Source organism: Gigantopelta aegis, chromosome 15 (assembly GCF_016097555.1).
Source record: "Gigantopelta aegis isolate Gae_Host chromosome 15, Gae_host_genome, whole genome shotgun sequence".
Lineage (NCBI taxonomy): Eukaryota > Metazoa > Mollusca > Gastropoda > Neomphalida > Peltospiridae > Gigantopelta > Gigantopelta aegis.
The window spans coordinates 9397551-9423725 of record NC_054713.1 but is presented as its reverse complement, the minus strand read 5'-3'; the positions used below and the strand labels follow the sequence as shown (position 1 = coordinate 9423725).

The following is a 26175-nucleotide window of genomic DNA, read 5'->3' as shown; positions in this document are numbered from 1 at the left end:
CTATATGAATTCAATCAAAAATACTATCTCACTCTGATAATAACAAACACTAAGCTTACTTGAATATCAACCCATCGTCTGCCATAGCGTACAGGACTCGAGGTAGCGGAAACATTGATCCGAACGTCGCGGCGAAAAGCGCGCAAATGGCGCCGACGGAAATGACGTATCTGACGAGCGGAGCTTCCCGTTGGCTGAACGCGTCCACCATGGCGGTGTTGGTGTGGAGCGAGAAATAGGGCAGAACCAGGGTGAGGCACAGCGTCACGGAACAGAAGGCCACCGTGTTGATGACCACTGACCACAGGATGGACTTGGGGATGGATTTCTGAGGGTCCTGGGCTTCCTGGCCAGACGACGCCACGGTGTCGAACCCGATGAAGGCGAAGTAGGCAATCGGCAGAGCTCGAATTACCTGGAGAATTAAAGGGACACTCAGATCAAATATAAGCCTTGTATGTAGAAAATATGCATACCCTAACCACCTACACATACTGACATTTTAAGAAATGAAAAAAAGCGTACTTTTAGAATTAATTAAAAATAATAATAATAAAAAATAAAAAAAAAATAATTATTCCTGCTAGCTGGGGTCAGCCATTTTGATTCGTTTTCTTCGCGTCTGGTACTCTAGCTTGGAAGGGAAGTGACGTCAGTTCCTGTCAACTACTCCTGTATGCACAGTGTAAACAAACGCAGTGATTTATGGAAAGGTGCTTCACTTTGATCAGCCTGACTTAAAAACATATATGCCCTGGTAATATAATAAACAATTTAACTAAACATATTTAAATGTGCATTAACAGCACAAAATTGGATTACAGTATTTTCCGTCTGCAAAAATCCAAAGTAGGCCTAGTAGTACGTTCGGGCAAAAACGACCACTCACGATTCTTTGGAACTTTTTAGATGGGACAGTCTACTTACAGAATTATTTACAGTGATACACCCTGCCGGTTGATGATGTCCATTACCATTTTGGGGTGAAAGGTTATTTGTCGGAGAATGTTTTAATGTTCTTCAGTAATATGGTGACACGGTTCATGATACACTACATGCTAATAACATAAGTGCCTACATTGTCTTCATACCATTAAACAAAGACTAATATTAAGACATGCCATGACGCAGCAGATTGGTAAAATCAAATGCACTACCACACCCTGTGATGTTAATAATACCAGTACGTATTCTTTTTGTGTCTAGTCAGAGGCGACTATCAAAAATTGCAATTGCATTGTCAAATTATGCTCCACCGAAAAATATATTGAAATGGAAAAGAAAATGTTCCTTACGCATGTGGGGGAGATTCTGCCAAAACCCTGCCCCCGCACACGCGTCTTTATGTTTGTTGGAATCATGTTACGATGGCAACCGACCTCGGCGGTGTCGTGGTTGAGCCATCGGACATAATGCTGGTAGGTACAGGGTTTGCAGCCCGGTACCGGCTCCCACCCAGAGCGAGTTTTAACGACTCAGTGGGTAGGTGTAAGACCACTACACTACTCTCTTCTCTCTCTCACTAACCACTAACAACTACCAAATAACCCACTGTCCTGGAAAGACAGTCTAGATAGCTGAGGTGTGTGCCCACGACAGCGTGCTTGAACCTTAAGCACCTAAAAATATGTTGAAACGAAATTAATTGTCTATTATTCTACTAAATATACACCTGCCAATCAGGAAAGACGGGTGGAGGCAACTAAAAGAATAGACCAATTAACTAAGTAAACAGTCATTTTGTTTACCCCATTTGCACCAAACGGGAAGAATCCGTGCGCCGTCCAGTTGGTGATCTGTGCGAATGAGGCGCTGGCGCCGATGAAGAAGATCCACACGACGGCGTTGACGCATGTGAGGACGTTGTTCACCGACGTCGACAGCTCCACGCCGTACGCCAGGATGAACGTGAGCGTCAGACACACGGCAATGGCGATGAAATCGAAGTATGGCCGACCTGTATCGAAAAATGTATTTATTTATTTAATTACCTGCTAACGTACTTACTTACTTGTACACTTACTTACATACTTAATTACTTACTTACTTACTTACTTATTTGTTTACTTACTTACTTAACCAGTTAGTTAATTGCTTAGTTTAAGTGATGGGTGTACACATCTGCATGGACTACTGTTACCTCGTGGCTTTTTCTAAACAATTAAATATCCCTTGGATTCTATTTTACATGGATATGATTTTGAATATGGTTTTGCTTTGGGGTTTTTGTCGTTTCTGTTATCCCAACGGTTGCGAGTATGTTTATATTTCGTGCACGAGGAACCATGTACGGTCTGAACAATTTCTTAACTGTCTTACACTACTAGGGCATGCAAATGTGCGCGAGTTTGGTTTGTTTTTTGTTTTGTTTTTTGGGGGGTTTTTTACTATTATAACCGGGTGGGTGTTTTTTTGATAACTTAAATCATACTTCACTTACATTTTATTTGTTTAAATTATCAATTTCCGTACATTCGAAGTGTTTTTGATAATTTCTGATGTTTTCAATATCACAAAATGCATTTCTCATATTTTTTAAAACGCACGTGCGTCTGAGAAGTAACAGTTATGGAGTCGAGTTTTAGTCTATTTTTAGAGGGTATTTCACCATTTCAAAGTCACAGACTCATGTTGCACTCAGTTGTAACTTTATCCAAATGTGTTACAGGTTGGTAGATTAACTAAACTTAGTGTTAGTTTTCACTGGTTGAAACTAGGGTATGTCCCTTTAAACAAAGCACTAGCAGAAAATATATTATATTCTACATTGGCAAATACGTGGGAGGGTGATGGATGCGCATATCACACTCCTTTAATGTTTTGCAGGCACTGTATATCCCCTTTGATGTACAGTATTGGAAACCCAATAAGGAATCGTTGAGCTATCAACATCTAGTGCTTTAGCTTACTTAACAGTTGCTACCTCCACCGTTTTAAAGCTCCTGAATTCACTCTTATTAGAAAATTGGGGGAAGGGTAGAAAAAAGCTCACCTCCAACTGTAAAGTGAAGTTCTGGCAGTTTGCTAAATGCGAAGTTAAAAATAGAATCCAAAGTAGCGCTTAGAGCGACAGCCCCGGCAGCAGTTCCAATGACGTACTCCACAATCAGTCCCCAGCCAATCACATAAGCCACGAGCTCCCCAACTGTGACGTAACTATACATGTACGCAGAACCGGATGTTCTTGGACACGAAGAGGCTAACTCTGCGTAACATATGCCTGAAAAGTAAAATGTATAAATTACATACCAAACCCAGACCAATGTCTAGATTTGTCATAACATCGCAATCGCTTGTCTTTCTATATATTATTTAACGAAGATGTTTAGTAATAGTTATATCTTGCGATGTGGCAGCTATCCTTTGTAACTGTCATCAAATCCATACAAGTGGCAGTTTCCATTAAACAGCAATCGTCCTTACAGGTTCCATTAGACCAAATCAATTCCTATTGCCGATAATGTTAACGTTTACTAATAAAACTGATATAAGCAGCGTTTCAACACACCCAGGAAGTACAGCAATAGAAAGTGTGGCACCTCACATCTAATCTAGCTGCAAGAAAATGGGGGGTCACGTATCATGTAAGAGATTTAATTTATGTTTTTAATAGCAACCGTCATTTTTGCTGAAAATTGCAGTTCCATTTTTGGGGGTACCCCGCATTAGTTTCAACCTCTGGTATATACTGCATAACAACTGTATAACAAATAAAAGTGTATTTATTTATTGTCAATGGATAATAGTATTTGCACAAATAGTCAATGTCACATATTACTACCAATCACATCCACAGCTGCTTTTACTCCGTAAATATTTGACGGTGCACGTCGAACTTTGACACGGTACTCTCTTCTTTGGTGCTATGCAACCTACAAACAACCTCTCACATCTTTCAAATCATCTTAGAGCATAGATTGCCCTGTGTTAAGCAGTCAACTATCTTAAGAGGCGATATTTCGGAAACCCATTTTTAAAGAGGTGTTCCTTCTCTTCCCTGTTATTTTGCTGCTGCTGCTGCTGCTGCTGATGTTGCTGCTGCTGCTGCTGCTGATGTTGCTGCTGCTGCTGTTTCTGCTGCTGCTGTCCCTTGTTTTTTCTTTATCTCCCCCAACTCTTGCTTCTCTTCCTCATCATCATTGTTATTTCTTCTTCTTCTTCTTCTTCTTCTTCTTCTTCTGCCGGTTTGTTCAGGTTAATTAATTAAGGATTTTATATTTCTGAACCAAAAATTAGTCCGGTTTCCGAAATGGACAGGTTCCGGTTTTATCAGGGTCTTAATACAAGGTTTAAATAAGAGAAAATTCGGGACCAAGAAATTTGGCCAGTTTTGACAGGATTTCGGTATGTTCAGGGTCCGGTTTAGACCGGTTTCACTGTATTACTACTGCTTACTACTTCTTATTCCTTCTTCTCCTTCTGCTCCTCATTCCGGTTCTCAATCTTCTTATTCTTTCTTCTTCTTCTTTTTCTTCTTCGTCTTCTTTCTTTTCCTTCTCTTCATCCTTCTTTCTTAAGCTTCTTCTTGTTACTCTCCTCCTCCTTGTTCTTTTTCTTCTACGCCTTCGTCTTCTTTTTCATCATCATCATCTTCATCTTCTCCTCCTCCTGCTCCTGCTCCTTCTTGGGGCGGGACGTAGCCCAGTGGTACAGTGCTCGCTCGATGCGCGGTCGGTGTGGGATCGATCCCCGTCGGTGGGCCCATTGGGCTATTTCTCGTTCCAGCCAGTGCACCACGACTGGTATATCAAAGCCGTGGTATGTACTACCCTGTCTGTGGGATAGTGCATATAAAAGATCCCTGGCTGCTTATCGAAAAGAGTAGCCCATGAAGTGGCGACAGCGGGTTTCCTCCCTAAATATATGTTTGGTCCTTAACCATATGTCAGACGCCATATAACCGTAAATAAAATGTGTTGAGTTCGTCGTTAAATAAAACATTTCCTTCCTTCCTCTCTCAATATCTGTGTGGTCCTTAACCATATGTCTGACGCCATATAACCGTAAATAAAATGTGTTGAGTGCGTTGTTAAATAAAACATTTCCTTCCTTCGTCTCTCAATATCTGTGTGGTCCTTAACCATATGTTTGACGCCATATAACCGTAAATAAACTGTGTTGAGTGCGTCGTTAAATAAAACATTTCCTTCCTGCCTCTCTTTATAGCTGTGTGGTCCTTAACCATATGTCTGACGTCATATAACCGTAAATAAAATGTGTTGAGTGCGTCGTTAAATAAAACATTTCCTTCCTGCCTCTCTCAATAGCTGTGTGGTCCTTAACCATATGTCTGACGTCATATAACCGTAAATAAAATGTGTTGAGTGTGTCGTTAAATAAAACATTTCCTTCCTTCCTTTTCTTCGTCTTCTTCTTCTCCTCCTGCTCCTCCGTCTTCGTTTTCATCATCATCATCATCATCATCATCATCATCTTCTTTTTCTTCTTCTGCTCGTCTTGATCTTTTTATCATATTTATATTGTCATAATTATCAACGTCATCGTCATTTTATATATTATCATTACTATCACCTTCATCACAATTATTTATTGCTATTTATTTGTATTTGGAGTAGTATCAGTCGTCATTGAATCTATGAATCAGGGGTTCATTTCTCAAAACATCATGGGGCGAATTTACGAACACTGTTTTTCTTAAACGCAGGTGTTTAAGTATCATAAATGTATGTAGTTGCACGCGTGTAAGTCATAACAGGTGACTAGTAATAATCTCAGGCATACGTTTACACGTGTTTGACAAAAGAAAATGAAATACGTGTACTTTAAACTATATTAGTTGTACTGTTAGCAGTACTAAAAAATGTGGTTTAGTCGTAGATTTACATTTGCGTGCAAAACTAGGCTTACGATAGTTTGTGACAGTGGGTCGAGGGTCCTAAGAGCACCTTAAGTGCATAACTACATAATTCACTAAACTCTCGGAACTTTGCGATCTCATAGTGCCAATCTAATTAAAATTAGCTCCACTATTTCATGTGGATCTAACAGCATCCCGTTGGAGCTCATGTCCAGTTGACCTTTCATTTGACCAATCAAAACCTTACTTGCAAAATCATGCCAGTGATTTGAAAAGAATTTGAAAACATTCGGGATTATGCCGAGGGTATACGAAATGATTCGGTTGAATTACGAAGTATGCTGGAAACTAATTTTAATATAAAATTTTATATAAAATTCGTTTCAAGACGGAAAAAACCCCGTGATGGTATAGCTATAAAATCTGATTATACTAGTATACAATCCAGAGTTTATTACTGCACTTTTACCACTGTTTTTTCAATGTTGAAATAGACCAACAAGTTCACCTATTGCATAAATAGTTTCGCCCAATATTTTTAGAATTTGTAAGCTCCCGAATAGCGCTATAAAAGGAGAAGTATAATTGGTCGATATTTAAATTATTTATAGATGAAATGTCACCTGGACATGGGAATCTACGTAATTCTGTTAGATCTACTGGTAGACCAGTAGAGCTAATTTGAATCAGATTGTCGTAGTGCAATGCTAAAAGACTTGCAAAGAGGATGCTTTGTTGTCTAGCAGAGCCCAAGAAAGCTTTCTGAATTAGGCCCCAGTACCCTAACAGTGTACTAACCTGAAAGTAACGATCCGATGCCTGCTATAATAAAGGAAAACACCGCCCCGGGTCCTGCCAGTTCCTTGGCCACCAGCCCCACCGTCAGGAACATGCCCGTCCCACAGCAGCTCCCCACCCCCAGGGCGACCAGGTCATAGGTCGAGAGACACTTCTTGAAGTCCACCTCATCGCTGTCAGATTTCGCCGAATTCAATGGTCGGCGGCGTGATATCCGGCTCAGAAGCCGTAAAGCGGTTGACCTCATTTCCGGTAATCCATTTCAGCTTATTTTTGGTAACCTGTAACAAAAGGAGAAATATCCAATAAAAATTTTTTTTTTTTTTTTTTTTTTTAGTTAGTTAGTTAGTGGAGACGTTTAGCTGAGGATTTGAAACTGGGGTCTAATTCACTAAGTGACCGAAACTTTGAGATCTCGCAGTGCTATCCATAATTGTAAAGTTGATGCGACGTTGTTTAAGAGAGCCTAAGAGAGCTTTGGTTAGCAACCTGTAAAAGGGATATAACTGTCAAAGTTTAAAACAGGAAACGGTGGCGCAGTGATTAGGCCATACCGGCCTCGGTGGCGTCGTTGTTAAACCATCGGACATAAGGCTGGAAGGTACAGGGTTCGCAACCCGGTACCGGCTCCCACCCAGGGTGAGTTTTAACAACTCAGTGGGTAGGTGAAAGGCCACTACACCTTCTTCTCTCTCACTAACCACTAACAACTAACCCAAGTAGTTGTCCTGGACAGACAGCCCATATAGTTGAGGTGTGTGCCCATCACAGCGTGCTGGAACCTTAATTGGATATAAGCACCAAAATAATTGAAAAGAAAGAAAGAAAGATTAGGTCATTCGGTTTAAGGTTACTATTCACTTTTGCATACATGTCAGTATATAATTTCAATGTCAGAATAAAGGGACAGATCCTAGTTTCAGCCAATGAAAATTAACACTAAGTTTGTTTAATCTACAAACCTGTAACCCATTTGGATAATGTTACAATACAGTGAAACACGAGTCTGTGACTTTGAAATGGTTAAATACCCTCTAAAATAGACTAAAACTCGACTCCATAATTGTTACCTCTCAGACGCACGTGCGTTTTTAAAAATATTAAAAATGTATTTTGTGGTATAAAAAACACCAGGATGACCAGAAACATCTCGAATGTAGGGAAATGGATAATCTAAACAATAAAATCTAAGTAAAGTATGATTTCAGTTATCAAAAATATGCCATAGTGTTTAAAAACTAGGGTAAAAAAAAAAAAAAAAAAAAAAGGTTTTATTTAACGACGCACTCAACACATTTTATTTACGGTTATATGGCGTCAGACATATGGTTAAGGACCACACAGAAAGAAAGAAGTGTTTTATTTAACGACGCTCAACACATTTTATTTACGGTTATATGGCGTCAGACATATGGTTAAGGACCACACAGATTTTGAGAGGAAACCCGCTGTCGCCACTACATGGGCTACTCTTCCGATTAGCAGCAAGGGATCTTTTATTTGCACTTCCCACAGCAGGATAGCACAAACCATGGCCTTTGTTGAACCAGTTATGGATCACTGGTCGGTGCAAGTGGTTTACACCTACCCATTGAGCCTTGCGGAGCACTCACTCAGGGTTTGGAGTCGGTATCTGGATTAAACATCCCATGCCTCGACTGGGTTCCGAACCCAGTACCTACCAGCCTGTAGACCGATGGCTTGCCACGACGCCACCGAGGCCGGTAAGGACCACACAGATTTTGAGAGAGGAAACCCGCTGTCGCCACTACATGGGCTACTCTTTCCGATTAGCAGCAAGGGATCTTTTATTTGCGCTTCCAACAGGCAGGATAGCACAAACCATGGCCTTTATTGAACCAGTTATGGATCACTGGTCGGTGCAAGTAGTTTACACCTACTCATTGAGCCTTGCGGAGCACTCACTCAGGGTTTGGAGTCGGTATCTGGATTAAAAATCCCATGCCTCGACTGGGCTCCGAACCCAGTACCTACCAGCCTATAGACCGATGGCCTACCACGACGCCACCGAGGCCGGTAAAAAAACAACAACAACAACAACTAGGGTATGTCCCTTTAAAAATGTGTTTTGTTTGACACCACTGGAGCACATTGATTTATTAAAAATCGGCTATTGATTAACAGACGAGAAGAGACCTTGTATTTGGTGAATCATGTTTATTTTTGAGCTATATAATAACGTCAATCATTTTGTGATTTACAGAACAATGAACGACCATTGTCAATTCTTCGATTACCTTGGCAACAGTCAAAACCACGCATTGCCGATATATTGCATTTCCAGGAAGTACAGTCGCTTAGTAACTACCATGCAAAAAATTAATATGTTGACAGCAAACCAATTTGAGTTATCAGCCTTGTTATCATTTTTAACAGCGTTTCTTTATTGATAGTGGTGTATATATGGCGGCAGCAAGATTATTTTCTTTTTTTTCTCTCGACCAAATTTCGAAATAACCATATGTTACTCTCTGAACAGCCGTAGTTAAAAATGCGTCGACGTGTCATTAAACAAACATTCCTTCGCTTTTCTTTGAAACGGGAATAATTCAATGATGAGTGTACTGAACGGGATCGATCCTTCGGTCTTTGGCCTCTCGGGCGGAAGCTTTTTTCAAGAGAGAAATTATTAACAGCAGCTGTTACATATGAAGTAGTGAATAATTGATCTTAAGGGGAAATAACTAGAGCTATATATATATACGAGTACTCTTTGTTACGACTACTTTGACAAACCTGCACTAATATCCTACAGGTAAAATAGCCAATAGCCAAATAGGCTGGAGGTCGTGGGAGTTGGTGGATATTCGGATTATTTCTATCGCCGTAGTGAAGAAAATATTTTTTTCATGGGTGTAATCGTTTATAACCATCCACAAATTAGGGTATAATATTATTTAAATGCAACTTGATTGTTTGTTGTTACTTCTTTCTCTGTCTCTTTTTTTCTTATATATATATATATATATATATATATATATATATATATATATATATATATTTGTTTTGTTTTTTGGGTTTTTTGTTTTGTTTTTTGAGGAGGGATGTGTGTTTAGGGACAGGTGGGGGGGTTTTTGTAGGGTTTTCTTTTTTTTTTACAGGTATTGTTCGGGTTTTGGGGTTAGTTTGTTCTTGTTGCTTTTGTTGCTGTGTTGTTGGGGGAGTGTTTTGTTATTGTTATTTGTATAGTTTGGGGGGATTATTTTAGGGGGTGGGGATTCTTGATTCTATCTAGTGCTCTGTGAAAACCTGTATGTAAATGATCGGCTATTGAATGTCAAACATTAGGAAATCCTGACACGTGGTGTTCAGCGGAAGCCAGCTAAAATATTATTCCATAGGAATCTTTCCACACTGACAGGACAGCACATAACACGGCTTTTGATACATCATTAGTGAGCATTGATTAGGACGGGGGGAAACCCAATGGGTCGACGATGAGGCTCGATCATACGATCCAAATACCTCAGGTGGACGGACGCTCTATCAACTGATCTAAATTCCGCCCTGTCATTAAAACAAAACTCCTTTCCTTGTACAAGGAAGGAAAGAAATGTTTTATTTAACGACGCACTCAACGCATTGTATTTACTGTTATAATATGGTTAAGAACCACACAGATATTGAGAGCGGAAAGCGCTGTCGCCACTTCGTGAAGTACTCCTTTTGATTAACAGCAAGGGATCTTTTATATGCACCATCCCACAAACAGGATAGTATATACCACGGTCTTTGTTACACAAGTTGTGGAGCACATGTTTGAACGAGAAATAGCCCGACGTGAATCGATCCTAGATCGATCGCGCATCAGTCGAGCGCTGTACCGCTACCTTGTATTAGTGTTTTACTTCTCTTTCTTCAAATCTCTGGATTGTGCCCATTACAGCGTGCTTGAACTTTAGATGGATATATTCCATAGGGCCACAGTGGGAAGTTAAATGATTTATTGTGGTCGAGGACAGGTTTTAATTACTAAAATACACATGCTATGCGTGCGATGCAAAAACATTTGTAATAAGATAAATTTTAGCCTGCGTAATACGTGTATGCTAAATTACCTGACTCTACAAAAGTGTAAATCGATGTTTGTAAAACGGACTGCCAGATACCGTTTTCCGTTGCCAATGTCGGGGTCTTTATTTCATCTTGGTTCAGCCATTACAATGGTGTAAATCCAATACATCCTTTTGCGATACTGATATGAATTGTGTTTAGATAACTCTAGATTTGTATTTTTATACATTTGTAAAACGTTGGGAGAGGCTTACGCATGACTCAGGGGCGGATCGAAGACTTTGTAAAACGGGGGTCACAATTTGAGCTGAGTTTCCAAAGGGAGCGATATCTGTAAGGGAGTCGGGAGGAAATTTTTGAAATAAAGATAATGCCCGGAGACGCGTTTTCAGGGCTAACGAGTGTATTGTGGATGATCGAAAAACGCATATCATTTGACGATAAATCAGGCGCGTGTGCACTGGGGTTTTAGGGGGGGGGGGGGGGGGGGGGGGGGGGGGGGGGGGGGGGGGGGGGGGTCGAACCGCCCTTGCTCCAAGCACATTTTCCTCCTTATTTAAAAATATATTTTCCTGAAAAACATGATCCGACACACACCAACAAACGAAACAAAAACCAAACAAAAAAGACCACCCTCGATCACTAGTCTAGACACTCCCATCTGCAAAATTTCCAGCACGCGCGTCTGTAAATAAACACTGTTTAAACCATAATTTGTGTTTTATTGTTTGTGCTTTGAACCCTAATGTTAGACACCAAATAGCCGTAGTTTAAAATGTACGGAGGTGTTGTTAATCGAAATGTGCTTTTCTTTTTCTTTCCAAAATGCATTTCGTTATTATTAGGTGGTCTTTGTATACGAGTTAAATTACTTGTATGAGCATACTCCAGGGATTATAATGTTTTTAGTTCTTTAATAACACTGAACTATTGAACTGTACTGTTTTAAGTAAATCATATATATATATATATACTAACAGTATATATTACCATATTATTATACATCATGAAATACCATCATTCATATCATATCATATCATATAATATATAGTATTATATCATGTCATATATCATATCATATAATACATCATATATCGCACATATAAGCTATCGTACATCATCAAATCGTATCTATTATCATATTAGTATTTGTTATTATCAAATGTATTAATATTAGTGCAACACTTGTTTTTATTATTGTTGTTGCTGCTGCTGTTAATGTTGCTGCTGCTGTTGTTACTGGCGTTGTTCTCATAGTTATTGATATTGACCTCGTCATGATCAGAATCAGCAGTGTTATTGTTATTACATACCTGAACCTCGTTAATCCAGTTTCCCTTGCATACCTTTGTGGCGATTAAACACTGTACGGACGAAACACTGCTATAACACGCCAACCTCGCTTTCTGTTAGTTCCGCCGTGCAGTCTTTCTCGATTGTCTTTCAACCTACCGTCCTGCGTCGAATGGCAAATTTCCAAAACGAAGCCAAACATTCCCCACACGTTAAATTAAAATCTATATACCTCGGCCACAAACACTGGCATGACGTGTCCATCTTGTTTACATATTTCCAGGCGTAAACTTCCGCACCAAACGTCACCCGGAGCAGATTACGTTTTCCCTGTCCGACTCGGCAATTCCCGGCCGTCCTCGGTCGTCCGTTGTTTTTGCCCTTGGTTGGTTCTCGTCCGAATCAATGTCACGAAATGTTAATCGATATAGCTACAAGTTAAGTTAGCTGCGGGTCGGTTGGGATTTTTTTTTTTTTCCCTCAGGCGGGTGGATGTTAAGTAGAGCGGAAAGTCAAACCGGTTGTTGAGCTAGCTTAGCCCGATCTCGTTTGTAAATCCTGTAGACTAACAAATTGTCCACGTGGCTGGTTGTTGGTGTTGCAGGCAGTTGCTCGTCTTAAACGGGGAGGGGCGTAGCCCAGTGGTAAAGTGCTCGCTCGATACGCGGTCGGTCTGGGATCGATCCCAGTGGGTGGTCCATTGGACTATTTCTCCTTTCAGCCAGTGCACGACGACTGGCATATCAAAGGCCGTGGTATGTACTACCCTCTCGATACGCGGTCGGTCTGGGATCGATCCCAGTGGGTTGGTCCATTGGACTACTTCTCGTTTCAGCCAGTGCACCACGACTGGCATATCAAAGGCCGTGGTATGTACTACCCTGTCTGTGGGATGGTGCATATAAAAAATCGCTTGCTGCTAATCGAAAAGAGTAGCCCATGAAGTGGTGACAGTGAGTTTCCTCTCTCAATATCTGTGTGGTCCGTAACCGTATGTCTGATGCCATATAACCGTTAAAAAAAATGGTTGAGTGCGTCGATAAATAAAAACATTTCCTTCCTTCTTTTTAAACGTTGTATAGAAGTTCTGTGTTATATTATTGTATTTCTGTGTATAATACGCCCGGTGTAACGAGGTGTTTTGACTATACGTTACGGGCTGATCACATGGATGGTAGACCCAAAGTACATCATCGGTCAGCTGAACATTATTCTAAGGAATGTCTCGGTGGTGGTCTGGGAACGGCGGGCGATTCGGTGATTTGAGGTTCGAGTCCCAGCAACGACATGAGACAATTTGTGATGTTCGTACGGATCTCAAATCCCCTGTGCAAGTGCGTTAATATCTATGTATGTACCAGTCAAACATACAACATATAGATGTTCATAAACAGGGACCTAGCATGGGATTTTCCAGTGGTACGCAGACTTTGTCGGCGATGGAATAACACGCTATTGGCTGTGCCCACCCCCACCCCAATACACGCATTTACATCATATATATTTTATTTTATTATTATTATTATTATTATTATTATTATTATTATTATTATTATTGTCCCCAGAGCAATATGGCCATGCCAAGGTTGGGGTGCCTTGAGATCATGACCTTACAATGTCAAAATATCATCACATATATATTATATGGAAAGAGTAATAATAATATCTTGATATATATATATTATTAACATAATACAATATTGTTGAATATCTGTAATATGGGAAGTTAAATGCTCCGAGTTCAACATGAAAATGAGGAAAAGAAGAAGAAAAGAAAGCAAAAGAAGTAACGATTAAAAGGAACAGGAAAGGGTAATGGAAGAATCTAGCTAAAAGGATATCATATATTTTAATTTAAAAAAATATATTTCTAATCTCAGGTGGCACGCAGCTGTGTACCTGCGTATATGGAAGCTAGGCCCCTAATACATCTATACTAAAGTTTACTTTATTTAACAACACCACTAGAGCACATTGACTGACTGGATGTCAAACGTTTGGTAAATTTGACATATAGTCTTAGACAGAAAACCCGCTACATTTCTGCATTAGAAGCAGAGTCGGTTTATCCAAGTAGCACATGTAGCACATGCTACGGTCTCCACGCTACATGGGGCCCCGCGGTGATGTATGCATTTATTTTCCACAGGTCATTTTTCCCTCTCCCCGAGGGGGTTGCAAAATATATATCCTGGGAAGGAGGTTCCGCTGTTATTTGTGCTACAGGCCCCGCGGATCCTTAAACCGGATCTGATTAGAAGCAATGGATATTTTATTATGCGCTATCCCACAGACAGGATAGCATACACCACGGCCGTTGATACACCAGTCGTTGTGCACTAGCTGGAACGGGAAATAGCCCAATGGGCCCACCGACGGGGGTCGATCCAAGACCGACCGCGCATCAGGCGAGTGTTTTACCAATGGCTACATTCCGTCCATTCATACATCTACACGTGCATAAATTACATACATATCGATATGTTTAACAATTATGTGTGTGCATGCGTGCGTAATTGTGTGCGTATGTGTGGCAGTGAGTGCGCGCTAGACTCCTTGTTTGCGTGCTTCTAGTAACTAATAAAATTGAAAATATTATTTTACTTGGTTAGTGAGAGAGAAGAGGGTGTAGTGGCCTTACACCTCTACCAATTGAGCCCTGAAGAACTCGCTCTGGGTTGGAGCCGGCACCTGGCTGTGAACATTGTACCTACCACCCTGTAGTCCGATGGCTTAACCACTGCGCCACCGAGGCCAATTGTTTCACCATATGGTGGCGCTGACTACGCCGACACCTGTGCATCTACACTCGTGTATTAGTCAGCTTTTCTATACACAGCAAAAGCTACATTGTCACAGCATATACACAAGCAAGGACAGATCCCAGGAGGGGGCTAAAGAGACACCTACCCCAAATGTTTTTATGTTATTAAAATGCCCCTTTTTTTTAGCAATGTTTAATATTTTTATTGAAGTGTTCTTTTTTAAGGGAGTTGGTTCATGTCCTTTTTCGCCATTGGTCCTCTCCCTAAAATATTCCCTGGGTCCGCCCTTGTATACAAGTATTGATGAATTCTATGCGCATGACCCTTCAATGCAGTTCAGTGACCCGCAACCAGGTACACCTTAATACGCAAGGGAAGGGTGGGGTTAAAATATATTATGTATGTGTCTATGAAGAGCCTACATATTTATCATGCTTTCTTAACGATGTGCGGGCGGGACGCAGCCCAGTGGTAAAGCGCACGCGTGATGCATGGTCGGTCTCGGATAGATGGATGGATGGATGGATGGGTGGGAGTGTGGGTGTGTGGATGGATGGATGGATGGATGGATGATGGATGGATGGATAGATGGATGGATGGATGGATGGTTGGATGCATGGGTGGGTGGATGGATGGATGGATGGATGGATGGATGGATGGATGGATGGATGGATGGATGGATGGATGGATGGATGGATGGATGGATGGATGGATGGATGGTTGGATGGATGGGTGGATGGATGGATGGTTGGTTGGATGGGTGGGTGGGTGGATGGATGATGGATGGATGATGGATGGATGGATGGATGGATGGATGGATGGATGGATGGATGGATGGATGGATGGATGGATGGATGGATGGATGGATGGATGGATGGATGGATGGATGGTTGGATGGATGGATTGATGGATTGATGGATGGATGGATGGTCGGGTGGGTGGGTGGATGGATGGATGGATGGGCGGATGGATGGATGGATGGGTGGGTGGGTGAGTGTGTGTGTGGATGGATGGATGGGTGGGTGGGTGGGTGTGTGGATGGATTGATGGATGGGTGGGTGGATGGATGGATGGATGGATGGTTTGTGGTTGGATGGATGGATGGATAGTTTGTTGGTTGGTTGGTTGGATGGATGGATAGATGTATGGGTAGACAGACAGACAGACTGACACACAAAGAGACAGACAGAAAGACAGACAGACAGAAAGCCAGATCGATAATAGACATATAGATAGCAGGGCCGAAGCTAGGATGTTTTGTTTTGGGGGGGGGGGGGGGGCAGCTGAGTACTTAATAGTCTAAAACCCCTTAAACGGGTAAGAAGAGAATGTTTTTTAAGTTTCTATAATTTTTTCCGGATTTTTTTCTGGGAGGCAACTGCCCCTCTTGCCCACCCCACCCCCTCCCCCTGCTAGCTACGGCCCTGAATAGATAAATAGATAGGTAGGTAGGTAGGTAGGTAGGTAGATAGATAGATAGATAGATAGATAGATAGATAGATAGATAGATAGATAGATAGATAGATAGATAGATAGATAGATAGATAGATAAATAGATAGATAATTACAATTTCGATATCCTCGTGTTAATTGTGCCAAGATTGTGTGTAGAATATATTCAATGCTAGCCATTTGTAAGTTCAAATGAATGTAAAAATATCGAAATATATTAATTGCAACTTTGAGAATGCACTTTAAACCAGGAATCAAGACAATAACGCTGTATTGGACAACTTACAAAGTTCACATATTACTACCAATCAGAGCAGCAGTTGCATTTACTCCGTAAATATTTGACCGGACATCTTAAAATTTGTCACTTGAGTGATCGAGTGATAGACATAAATAAAAACAAACAAAGAAGGAGAGGAAGATCAAAACCTATATTAGCTCGGCCATTTACCTTTCGACCGACCGTTCAAAATTGTGCCAAATTCCCTCAATCAAAATTGCGCACCCTTTTCTCTTTGGCATTTAACTGCTCCATTCAAATTCCATAGCACCACCCCCACCCGCCTGCTACCGATATGATCGGGCTGCTGGTGCTCCCTTGCACCTGCCAGTGCAGGCGGTCCCTCCTCTCCCCTCCCCCCACCTTTCCTGCCAAGGCCGGCTCTTGTGCCCACGACAGGCGGGCGCTACAACAGCTTGTTCTGAATGTGCACGTAAAACCCTATAACATGACATGAGAGGAAGAAAGAAAAAGGAAATAGAAATAAAACAAAAATAATTATCGCCAACATCATTATTATTTAAAGACGTGTACACAACTAATAATCCATTAATCTGACATGTAGCTTGCTGCATACTAACTGATATTTAGACGAATGAATGAATCAATGAATCAATGAATGAATGAATGAATGAATGAATGAATGAATGTTTTACGACACCCAGCATGAAAAATACATCGGCTATTGGGTATCAAACTATAGTTATATTTAGATGACTAAATAACTAGGCTATTTTACACATAATCAAGTTTTAAAAAAATAATAAGAAACCTCGGATTATAAGTTAACAAACTAAATGGCTAGAATAAATTAATTAAATTAAATTTTAAAATAATAATAATAAAAATAATAATAATAATAATAATAATAATAATAACAATAATAATAAATTAAAATTATATTTTCCTTGAATGGAGTAAGAATTAGTTTATTCAGTATGTCAGCGTAGTAGTAGTAGTAGTAGCAGCAGCAGCAGCAGCAGCAGCAGCAGTAGTAGTAGCAGCAGCAGTAGCAGCAGTAGCAGTAGCAGTAGTAGCAGTAGTAGTAGCAGTAGCAGCAGCAGGAGTAGTAGTAGTAGTAGTAGTAGTAGTAGTAGTAGCAGCAGTAGTAGCAGTAGCAGTAGCAGTAGCAGTAGTAGTGGTAGCAGCAGCAACAGCAGTAGTAGTAGTAGTAGCAGTAGCAGTAGCAGCAGTAGCAGTAGCAGTAGTAGTAGTAGTAGCAGTAGCAGTAGCAGTAGTAGTAGTAGTAGCAGCAGCAGCAGCAGCAGCAGCAGCAGCAGTAGTAGTAGCAGCAGCAGTAGCAGGAGTAGTAGTAGTAGTAGTAGTAGTAGCAGCAGCAGCAGCAGGAGTAGTAGTAGTAGTAGTAGTAGTAGTAGTAGCAGCAGCAGCAGTAGTAGTAGTAGTAGTAGTAGTAGTAGTAGTAGTAGTAGTAGTAGTAGTAGTAGTAGTAGTAGTAGCAGCAGCAGCAGCAGTAGTAGTAGTAGTAGTAGTAGTAGTAGTAGTAGTAGTAGTAGTAGTAGTAGTAGTAGTAGTAGTAGTAGTAATAGTAGCAGTAGTAGTAGTAATAGTAGTAGTAGCAGCAGCAGCAGCAGTAGTAGTAGTAGTAGTAGTAGTAGTAGTAGTAGTAGTAGTAGTAGTAGTAGTAGTAGTAGTAGTAGTAGTAGTAGTAGTAGTAGTAGTAGTAGTAGTATAGTAGTAGTAGTAATAGTAGTAGTAGCAGCAGCAGCAGTAGTAGTAGTAGTAGACACATTATTATTATTATTATTATTATTATTATTATTATTATTATCAGTATTATTATCATTACCATCATTATTATTATTATTATTATTATTATTATTATTATCATCATTATCATCATCATAATAATAATAAAATAATAATAAAAAATTAATAATGAGAAAAATATATATATATAAACTATACAGCACGTTATGTGGGTATATATTTAAAACAAAGTAATAATTTTTAAAAAATTAAAAAATTTAATAATAATAATAATAATACATTATTATTATTATTATTATTATTATTATTATTATTATTATATAACACGTTATGGAAGTACACAAAATAAATACACCTATGCATTTTAGATTCATTTACATAAGAACCGTTTGAGACAGACTAACCCTCGCGGACATGAAGTTGATTAATGACCTCGATCGCCTTAAATGTCACGTGACCGAATCAATTAGTTGCAGAAAAGATCCCCCCTTACGATCGTCATACTTTGAAGAAGAGTTATAAGTTATAAAGTTTGAAGTGGTAGGAGGGTTAGGAGGACTACGAACCTGCAAACCAAGAGGAGTCGATTCTATGGCCGGTCTCACATCAGGCGAGCGCTCTACCACTGAGCCACCCTCTGCCTTGAATGGGGTAAGAATTAGTTTATTCAGTATGTCAGCGTAGAAGCTGTTGTCTGTCATTTTAGTAATCAGTCAACATATGTTAGTTACTTGTTATTATAATTTATTACTTAATAACTACTTTATTATTACTACTACTACCACTATCACTACCACTACTATTACTACTATTATTATTATCATCAGCATAATCATTATCATCATCACCATCAAGATTATTATTATCATTATATCATTATTATTACTTCTACTACTACTATCATTATTATTATCACTATCATCAATATAAGCACATTATTATTATTATTATCATCATTATTATCAGTATTATTATTATTATTATTATTATTATTATTATTACCGGTATTATTATCATCATCATCATCATCGTCATCATTATTATTATTATTATTATTATTATTATTATTATTATTATTACCATTATTATTACCATTATTATCATCATCATCATCATCGTCATCATTATTATTACTATTATTATTACCATTATTATTATTATCATATCATAATCATCGTTATCACCATCAAGATTATTATTATTATTATTATTATTATTATTATTATATCATCATTATTACTTCCACTACTACTACAACTACTATCATTATTATTATTATCATTACCATCAATATAATCACATTATTATTATTATTATTATTATTATTATTATTATTACCATTATTATCATCATCATCATCATCATCATTATTATTATTATTATTATCTCATATTAGGAGCCTTTCAACAATTACATAACACTCTAAGGAGGACGGAGGTCGAAGTTGCCTCGCGAAACGTAATGATGAAAGGTGGGGTTGTCAGTCAAGAATTATCTAACGTTTTCAAAACAATTTTTGTTTACAAAGTAAAGTGAAGCTAATCATTGCTATTTTCTATCTAGTATTTATTCCGTGTGCCCAAGACAGCGTGCTTGAACCTTAAATAAGTATAAGCATGAAAATAAGTAGAAACAATATGCCGTTCAACGAACATTCGTTTTCTTTTCATTATTTCTGTATGTGTATATACTGTATGCGTGTAAGCATGTATACGACTGGTATATCAAATGTCGTGGTATGTGCTGTCCTGTTTGTGAGAAAGTGCATAAAAAAGATCGATCTTGCAAATGGACTTTTTTTTATCGCGCTTCATCCAATAGCCGATGTTTGACGAATACATTAATAATGCTCTAGTGGTGTCGTTAAACAAAATAATGTTTGACTGTTGTGTGTTTTCGTGTATGGGTCTGTGTATGTCTCTGTGTGTATGTGTATTTATGTGTGTACGTGTAAATTATGATATATATATATATATATATATATATATATATATATATATATATATATATATATATATATATAGATATATATCTGTGTGAGTTCGTGCGTGCGTGCGTGCGTGCGTGCGTGCGTGCGTGTGTGTGTGTGTGTGTGTATTTATATCACTCCGCTGAAAACAAAAACATACATAGTAGTGTTAACTTACCTGTATCCGAGTCTGCAATGAAACAGTATACCTTATCGACGAGCAGAACAGTGGTTTTGTGTTCACGGGTTACAAGCCGTGTAATTTTCCCATTAAACTTCTCTGTCGTGACCGGTGACAACATGTGGTGTTAGTTTCTGTACGCATGGGTTGCACACCACTGTTTTTACTGCGCCACATGCTGCAACACGGCGTTAGTTAAACATTCCGTTTGTTAGTGCCAACCGTTATCCAGCAGGGATCAGCTAAATTTATTGCTGTCTTGGCACGAAGCTAGAGTGTCCTGCTGTCTCCTCCCGTGCTGGGTCATTATAGTAATATTCTTTCTGAGCCAGCTTGTAGATATCATACTAATTTATGCATATGTGTATAATTATATACATAGCCATTAAATAGATAGATCTAAAGAAACCATTAAAGTGGTATTCGCTGAAAGGTCATATCTTCAGTGTATTTCGGTAACTATAAAAATAGAGAAATATTTATGTTTTTGTGAATAAGGTCATGCTTCAGTTATCTCCCTTGTAAATTATTGCGATCTAATTATTGAGGTTAGAGTCGCGAAAGGTATTGACCAAAATTAATAATAGGCCCAATAGACCATTTCATGGTGTTTCTCCACCTAAACATTTCGTCAACTCCTGATGTGTTAAATTTAAAAAAATATTATTATTATTTTCATTCATTGCTTCGCATGCTACTCGATAAAACAAATCGTATTTGGAAAACAAAATGCATAAAATGTAAGATAAATGGTATCTTATGCTAGCTTTAGACTATCAACTGCCAAGACGGAGTTGAATTGATATTCCCCACAGTTCCGGCTTAGACGGGTGTGCTCAGATTAACAACTGGACAGTCGTAGAAATCACGATTTGTAAACCCATGTGATAATTTTAGTGTAGTAACCCGGTTAATAATGGTATGCAAATTTCCAAGGTCTCTAGTTAATGTGTTGCTGTGGATGGGTCATTTGCTTACAAGCCAACAAAACCTGTGTACCTGAGCGTAATGTTTACAAAGATTTAGTTAAAATGCGTGAGCTCAAACTAATTTGTGCTAATCGTGATGACGTCATATTACCGATGGCTGCGACTTTAGTACTGTGATTTACTAAAAATCGAATTAAAATGTTATTTTAGGAGTGTTATAGGATAAATAGAATTCGCTACTCTTTTTTTCTAATATGTAAAATATCAACCTCGTCTAGCTATTCGGTATTTGTCTCGGAAGAGCCTCGACAAATACCGATTAACATAAACTCGGATGATATTTTCCATATTGAAAAAAACCTTACTCGTAACGAATCCTCAACATATCTTCTGGCCGTATAATATTATGCCCGGCTTTTTATAAGGTCAGCTGCTGTGAGATTGTGCCTTTAAGACACATAAGACTGTTTTCTCCGGCGACAATAAACGAAAACAAACGAGTAAACACAGAACACACTTGATACATTGTCGCGTGTGAATCTGGTCATATTTAAACAAGTTTTTAGAGTAAGACACTTTTGTCAGTGTTTGTTGTTTCTCACACGAAACACGTGCTCGTTGCCTGAGACCTTGGTCTGTATGTAAATAACGAACCATGTATGCCTATTAATATTGTATATCAATATATTAACTCCACTATGTATGCTAGAGTTAATTACAAAATCAGCATCCAGAATGTAACATCTGTGATTGATTTTTTTCCCCCAGCAATTCTAATGGTGTTATCGATATTGCATTAAAATATTTTATTGTATAAATGTGTAAAAACAAGACTCGCACATTCATAACTATACACTATATGGGTTAGGGTTAGGGTTATAATATTATATAGCACAAAAAAGTGTATTTGTATTAATATAATGGTTGTGTGATAGGCTCTATTTTTTGCGTAGTTTAGTTAAAAAAAAGTGCCTTTTAGTCCAGTGGCGTAGCCGGGGGGGGGGGGGGGGGGGGGGGGGGGGGGCAGGGGGGGCAAAGGTGGATGGGGCAGGGGGTCCATCCCAGGAAATTTTTACCTTTTCGCTTATTAATAACATTAAAAAGGTTCCTGTGTCATATCCCACTACACAGGTGCCCCTCCCCCCCCCCCCCCCCCCAATACAAAATCCTGCCTACGCCACTGTTTTAGTATCATATGGATATGGTTCATTTATTGACGTGCTTCCATCAAAATAATTTTCAAACACACCTGCCGTGGGCACACTATCTAATTTCGTCAAAGAGTTCTGTCCAGTAAGGGTGTAGGTAGCACTAAACCAAATAATTTCCGGCTGGGTCAAAGTTCGAGGTGCGCGGAACATTTGATAGAGAAGTTAACACCACAAGTCCTGTGATTGGTTATAAATGTCAGTGTGTTGGTTGTAAAAAAAAATTGTTTAATTTGGGCTTAAAATATATGCAATTTTATTTCATCTAGTAGTACTGTGTCAAGTAGCCCTGTGCTTGGAACATGTATGGGGTACCTGTAAAAAAAGTACTCAAATTTTGTGCGAAACTAGGGGTGTTGTAAAAACATCTGGTTATATCGAAAATGAGCCATGAAAGGTACCCTGGTTGATATATTGTATATAGTGTTTTTAAACACAAACGTAACATGGTCGCCTATGGGATTTTATTTGGTATAGTACAACCTGTAACTGAAATAAAGTATTTGCAGGTTACATCAATCCGTTATAATGGTCCCCCAATTCCACTCGTTTTATTAAATTCCGAACCATATGGCACGAACCACATTGTTAACAACTACGATAAATTACTCTCCTACGTTTAATTACCGTTAGATTTTCGCAGCATTTTGTCTAGACATTACTCGTGGGGAAAAAAGTATGTCCACGGCAAAAACCATACCGTGGTAAAAAAAAAAAATCCACACACAAAAGTAATAATGATAATAATTTAAAAAAAAAAAAAAAAAAAAAAAAACCTCCACGGCATTGCCGAGTGTCGTGAGCGGTTACAAATGTTGATTATGGGAATAATTAGTGCTCAAAGGAACCTCGAAATTAGGTACACGTGCACCTAGTTGAGGTTTGTTTTGTTTGTTATATATTATGTTGGTTGAGGAGTTGGTGAGATTGTGGATTATTAATTACATGACTTGTTATTATGACCTAGCTACACCCAAGGTTTCAAAAGCTGGAACTGGCCCAAATGTTTGAAACAGGCCAAGTCTTAACACTACGAATTCGGAATAGCAATCAATACACGTAGGTCTATGTGAAGCAATTTCTACTGCACTCTTTCAACTCTTTACGCCATATATATAGGTAGGGTGTTACGTCAGAATGTTAATTAATTTCACCTGCGTCTGCCAAAGTACCATATGGCCTATGCCCCTTACTATCTAATTATAAAGGATAATCTAGCTCTATTTCGAAATAATTACGGTTTTGACAACACCTTTATCACTACAAACTACATGTATGTACTCCTACCTTGTGACGAAAAGAAACTCGCTATGGGTCACGTCTTGCGGTATATGCTAGGCTTTGAAACGGGAAGTTTGGATACATGGTAAATATACAGCGAAGCTCGCGCAGCCTCAATCTGTGACGTTACGATTGTGTGCACACGCTCAATGTCGGTGATATTTGAAGAGAGCAGACGGCTAACGCCCAGAGCTACTCTCGATTTAATAATATCAAAACCTATATTAGCTCGGTCATTTACCTTTCGACCGACCGATCAAAATTGCGCCAAATTTCCTCAATCAAAATTGCGCACCCCTTTCTCTTTGGCATTAACGGCTCCATTCAAAATTCCATAGCACCACCACCACCCCCACCCGCCTGCTACCGATTCGATCGGGCTGCTGGTGCTCCCTTGCACCTGCCAGTGCAGACGGTCCCTCCTCTCCCCTCCCCCCACCTTTCCTGTCATGGACGGAGGAGCCGGCCAAGGCCGGCTCTTGTGCCCACGACGGGCGTGCGCTACAACAGCTTGTTCTGAATGTGCACGTAAAACCCTATGACCTGATATGACATGACCTAACGCCCATTGCAGACGTGTGTAGGTTTTTACTGTAAACTGAATCTTACATTTAAATAATGGTTAATAGGACAGGTAATATACTGAAATTGTTATCTTATATTGGTTCGTTAGAGGGATGAGGGAGGGAGAAGGGAGAGAGAGTGGATAGGGACGGGAAGGGGGGTGGGGGTAAGGGCGGTAATTATTAATATATTTATATACAGACTAGCTACACCTGATACATCTGTGTAAATTGTATTGAACTAAACAGCCAGCATATAAATAATGGTTAGGGCAGGTCACATTCTAAAATAGTTATCATATTGGTCTAGCTATGTGTGTTAGAGAGATTAGGAGGAGAAGGGGTAGGCAGGGTACTCACAGAATTATCAAATTAAAATTCCCTGTATTTTCCCCGAATTTTCCCTATCTGATATCCATGATATTTTATTGTATACAAGTGCCTCCTGCCACCCCCAATAGCCGCACCTTCACCTCCAAATATTATAATCAACATACTGTGACAATATATGTGTGTGTGTGTGTGTGTGTGTGTCTGTGTCTCTATACATTTCAACTCATTAATTGTATATATTTTTCCAGTGTTCCAGTTACTGTTAATATTGTCTAGCCATAAAAACTACAAATGTTCATTGTGGTCATTGGGGAAAATATTAGGCATTATGTTGTATTATAGATACAAGTAAAAGCTACATGCTGAATAGTAGATACACCTGACAAAACTAGGTGACGTCAGTAGAAAAAAAAACCCCTCATGAAAACAGATTCAGAGTGTAGTCTTCTTGAACTAGATAAAAAAAAAAATAAGTAAATAAATAAATAAACACGCCTTTGGGAGAGGAGTGTGTTCGATATACACAGTTTTTTGGTGCGGTTACGTTAACACCGCGACGCTCATATCGAAAACGGTTAAAGTTTGTTTTCTTTAACAACACCAGTAGAGCACATTGATTTATTAATCATCGGCTATTGGGTGTCAAACATTTTGGTAATTTCGTCCATTGGTCTTAGCGAGGAAAAGAAAGAAATGTTTTATTTAACGACGCACTCAACACATTTTATTTACGGTTATATGGCGTCAGAAATATGGTTAAGGACCATACAGATTTGGAGAGGAAACCCGCTGTCGCCACATAGGCTACTCTTTTTACGACAGGCAGCAGGGATCTTTTCTTTGCGCTTCCCACAGGCAGGATAGCACAAACCATGGCCTTTGTTGAACCAGTTATGGATCACTGGTCGGTGCAAGTGGTTTACACTTACCCATTGAGCCTTGCGGAGCACTCACTCAGGGTTTGGAGTCGGTATCTGAATTAAAAATCCCATGCCTCGACTGGGATCCGAACCCAGTACCTACCAGCCTGTAGACCGATGGCCTGCCACGACGCCACCGAGACCGGTCTTAGCGAGGAAACCACAATTTTAGCAGTAAGGGATGTTTGATATGCACCATCCCACACTATAGCACATACTACGGCCTTTGATATACCAGTTGTGTTGCATTGGCTGGAACAAGAAATAGCCTAATGGGCCCATTGACGGGGATCGATCCTAGACCGACCGCGAATCAGACAAGCGTTTTACCACTGGGCTACGTCCGGCCCCTTCTCACATAGAATCACTGCTACTGATAACCACAGACTTGATATTGCGCCAACAACCGGGCATGAGAGAGAAAAACAATCCTAACTAGTCTCTGACCCAGACAGCCGCCAAAATGGCTCAAATGTGTACTCAGGACAGCGTGTTTAAAACTTAATTTAAAATATGCCAAACCACCAATTGAATATGAATGAACTAAATAAATTTTAGGTTAGGCTACATAGGTGCCTGTGCAGGGCAGAATCTAGACTGTGGCAAGGAAGTTAATAGGGGA

The 26175-nt window shown here is 39.4% G+C and overlaps 1 protein-coding gene across 5 annotated transcripts in view; it reads right to left on the bottom strand.

The window, feature by feature from the left end:
* LOC121390066 (probable cationic amino acid transporter) overlaps nucleotides 1-24007 on the bottom strand; it is a 32491-nt gene extending 8484 nt beyond the window's left edge. The window contains exons 1-5 of one of the 5 annotated variants that reach the window (XM_041521776.1): nucleotides 23744-24007; nucleotides 6617-6897; nucleotides 2993-3220; nucleotides 1749-1957; nucleotides 60-415 (exon numbers count right to left, since the gene is read on the bottom strand). In XM_041521776.1, the coding sequence (XP_041377710.1) occupies nucleotides 60-415; nucleotides 1749-1957; nucleotides 2993-3220; nucleotides 6617-6863 (1040 nt within the window). In that variant the 5' untranslated portion in view covers nucleotides 6864-6897; nucleotides 23744-24007. Of the gene's footprint in view, nucleotides 1-59; nucleotides 416-1748; nucleotides 1958-2992; nucleotides 3221-6616; nucleotides 6898-11964; nucleotides 12543-20316; nucleotides 20532-23743 lie in introns of those variants that run through there. The other 4 variants (XM_041521777.1, XM_041521774.1, XM_041521773.1 and 1 more) reach the window with 4 other exon arrangements.
* Nucleotides 24008-26175: the final 2168 nt, after the last annotated feature.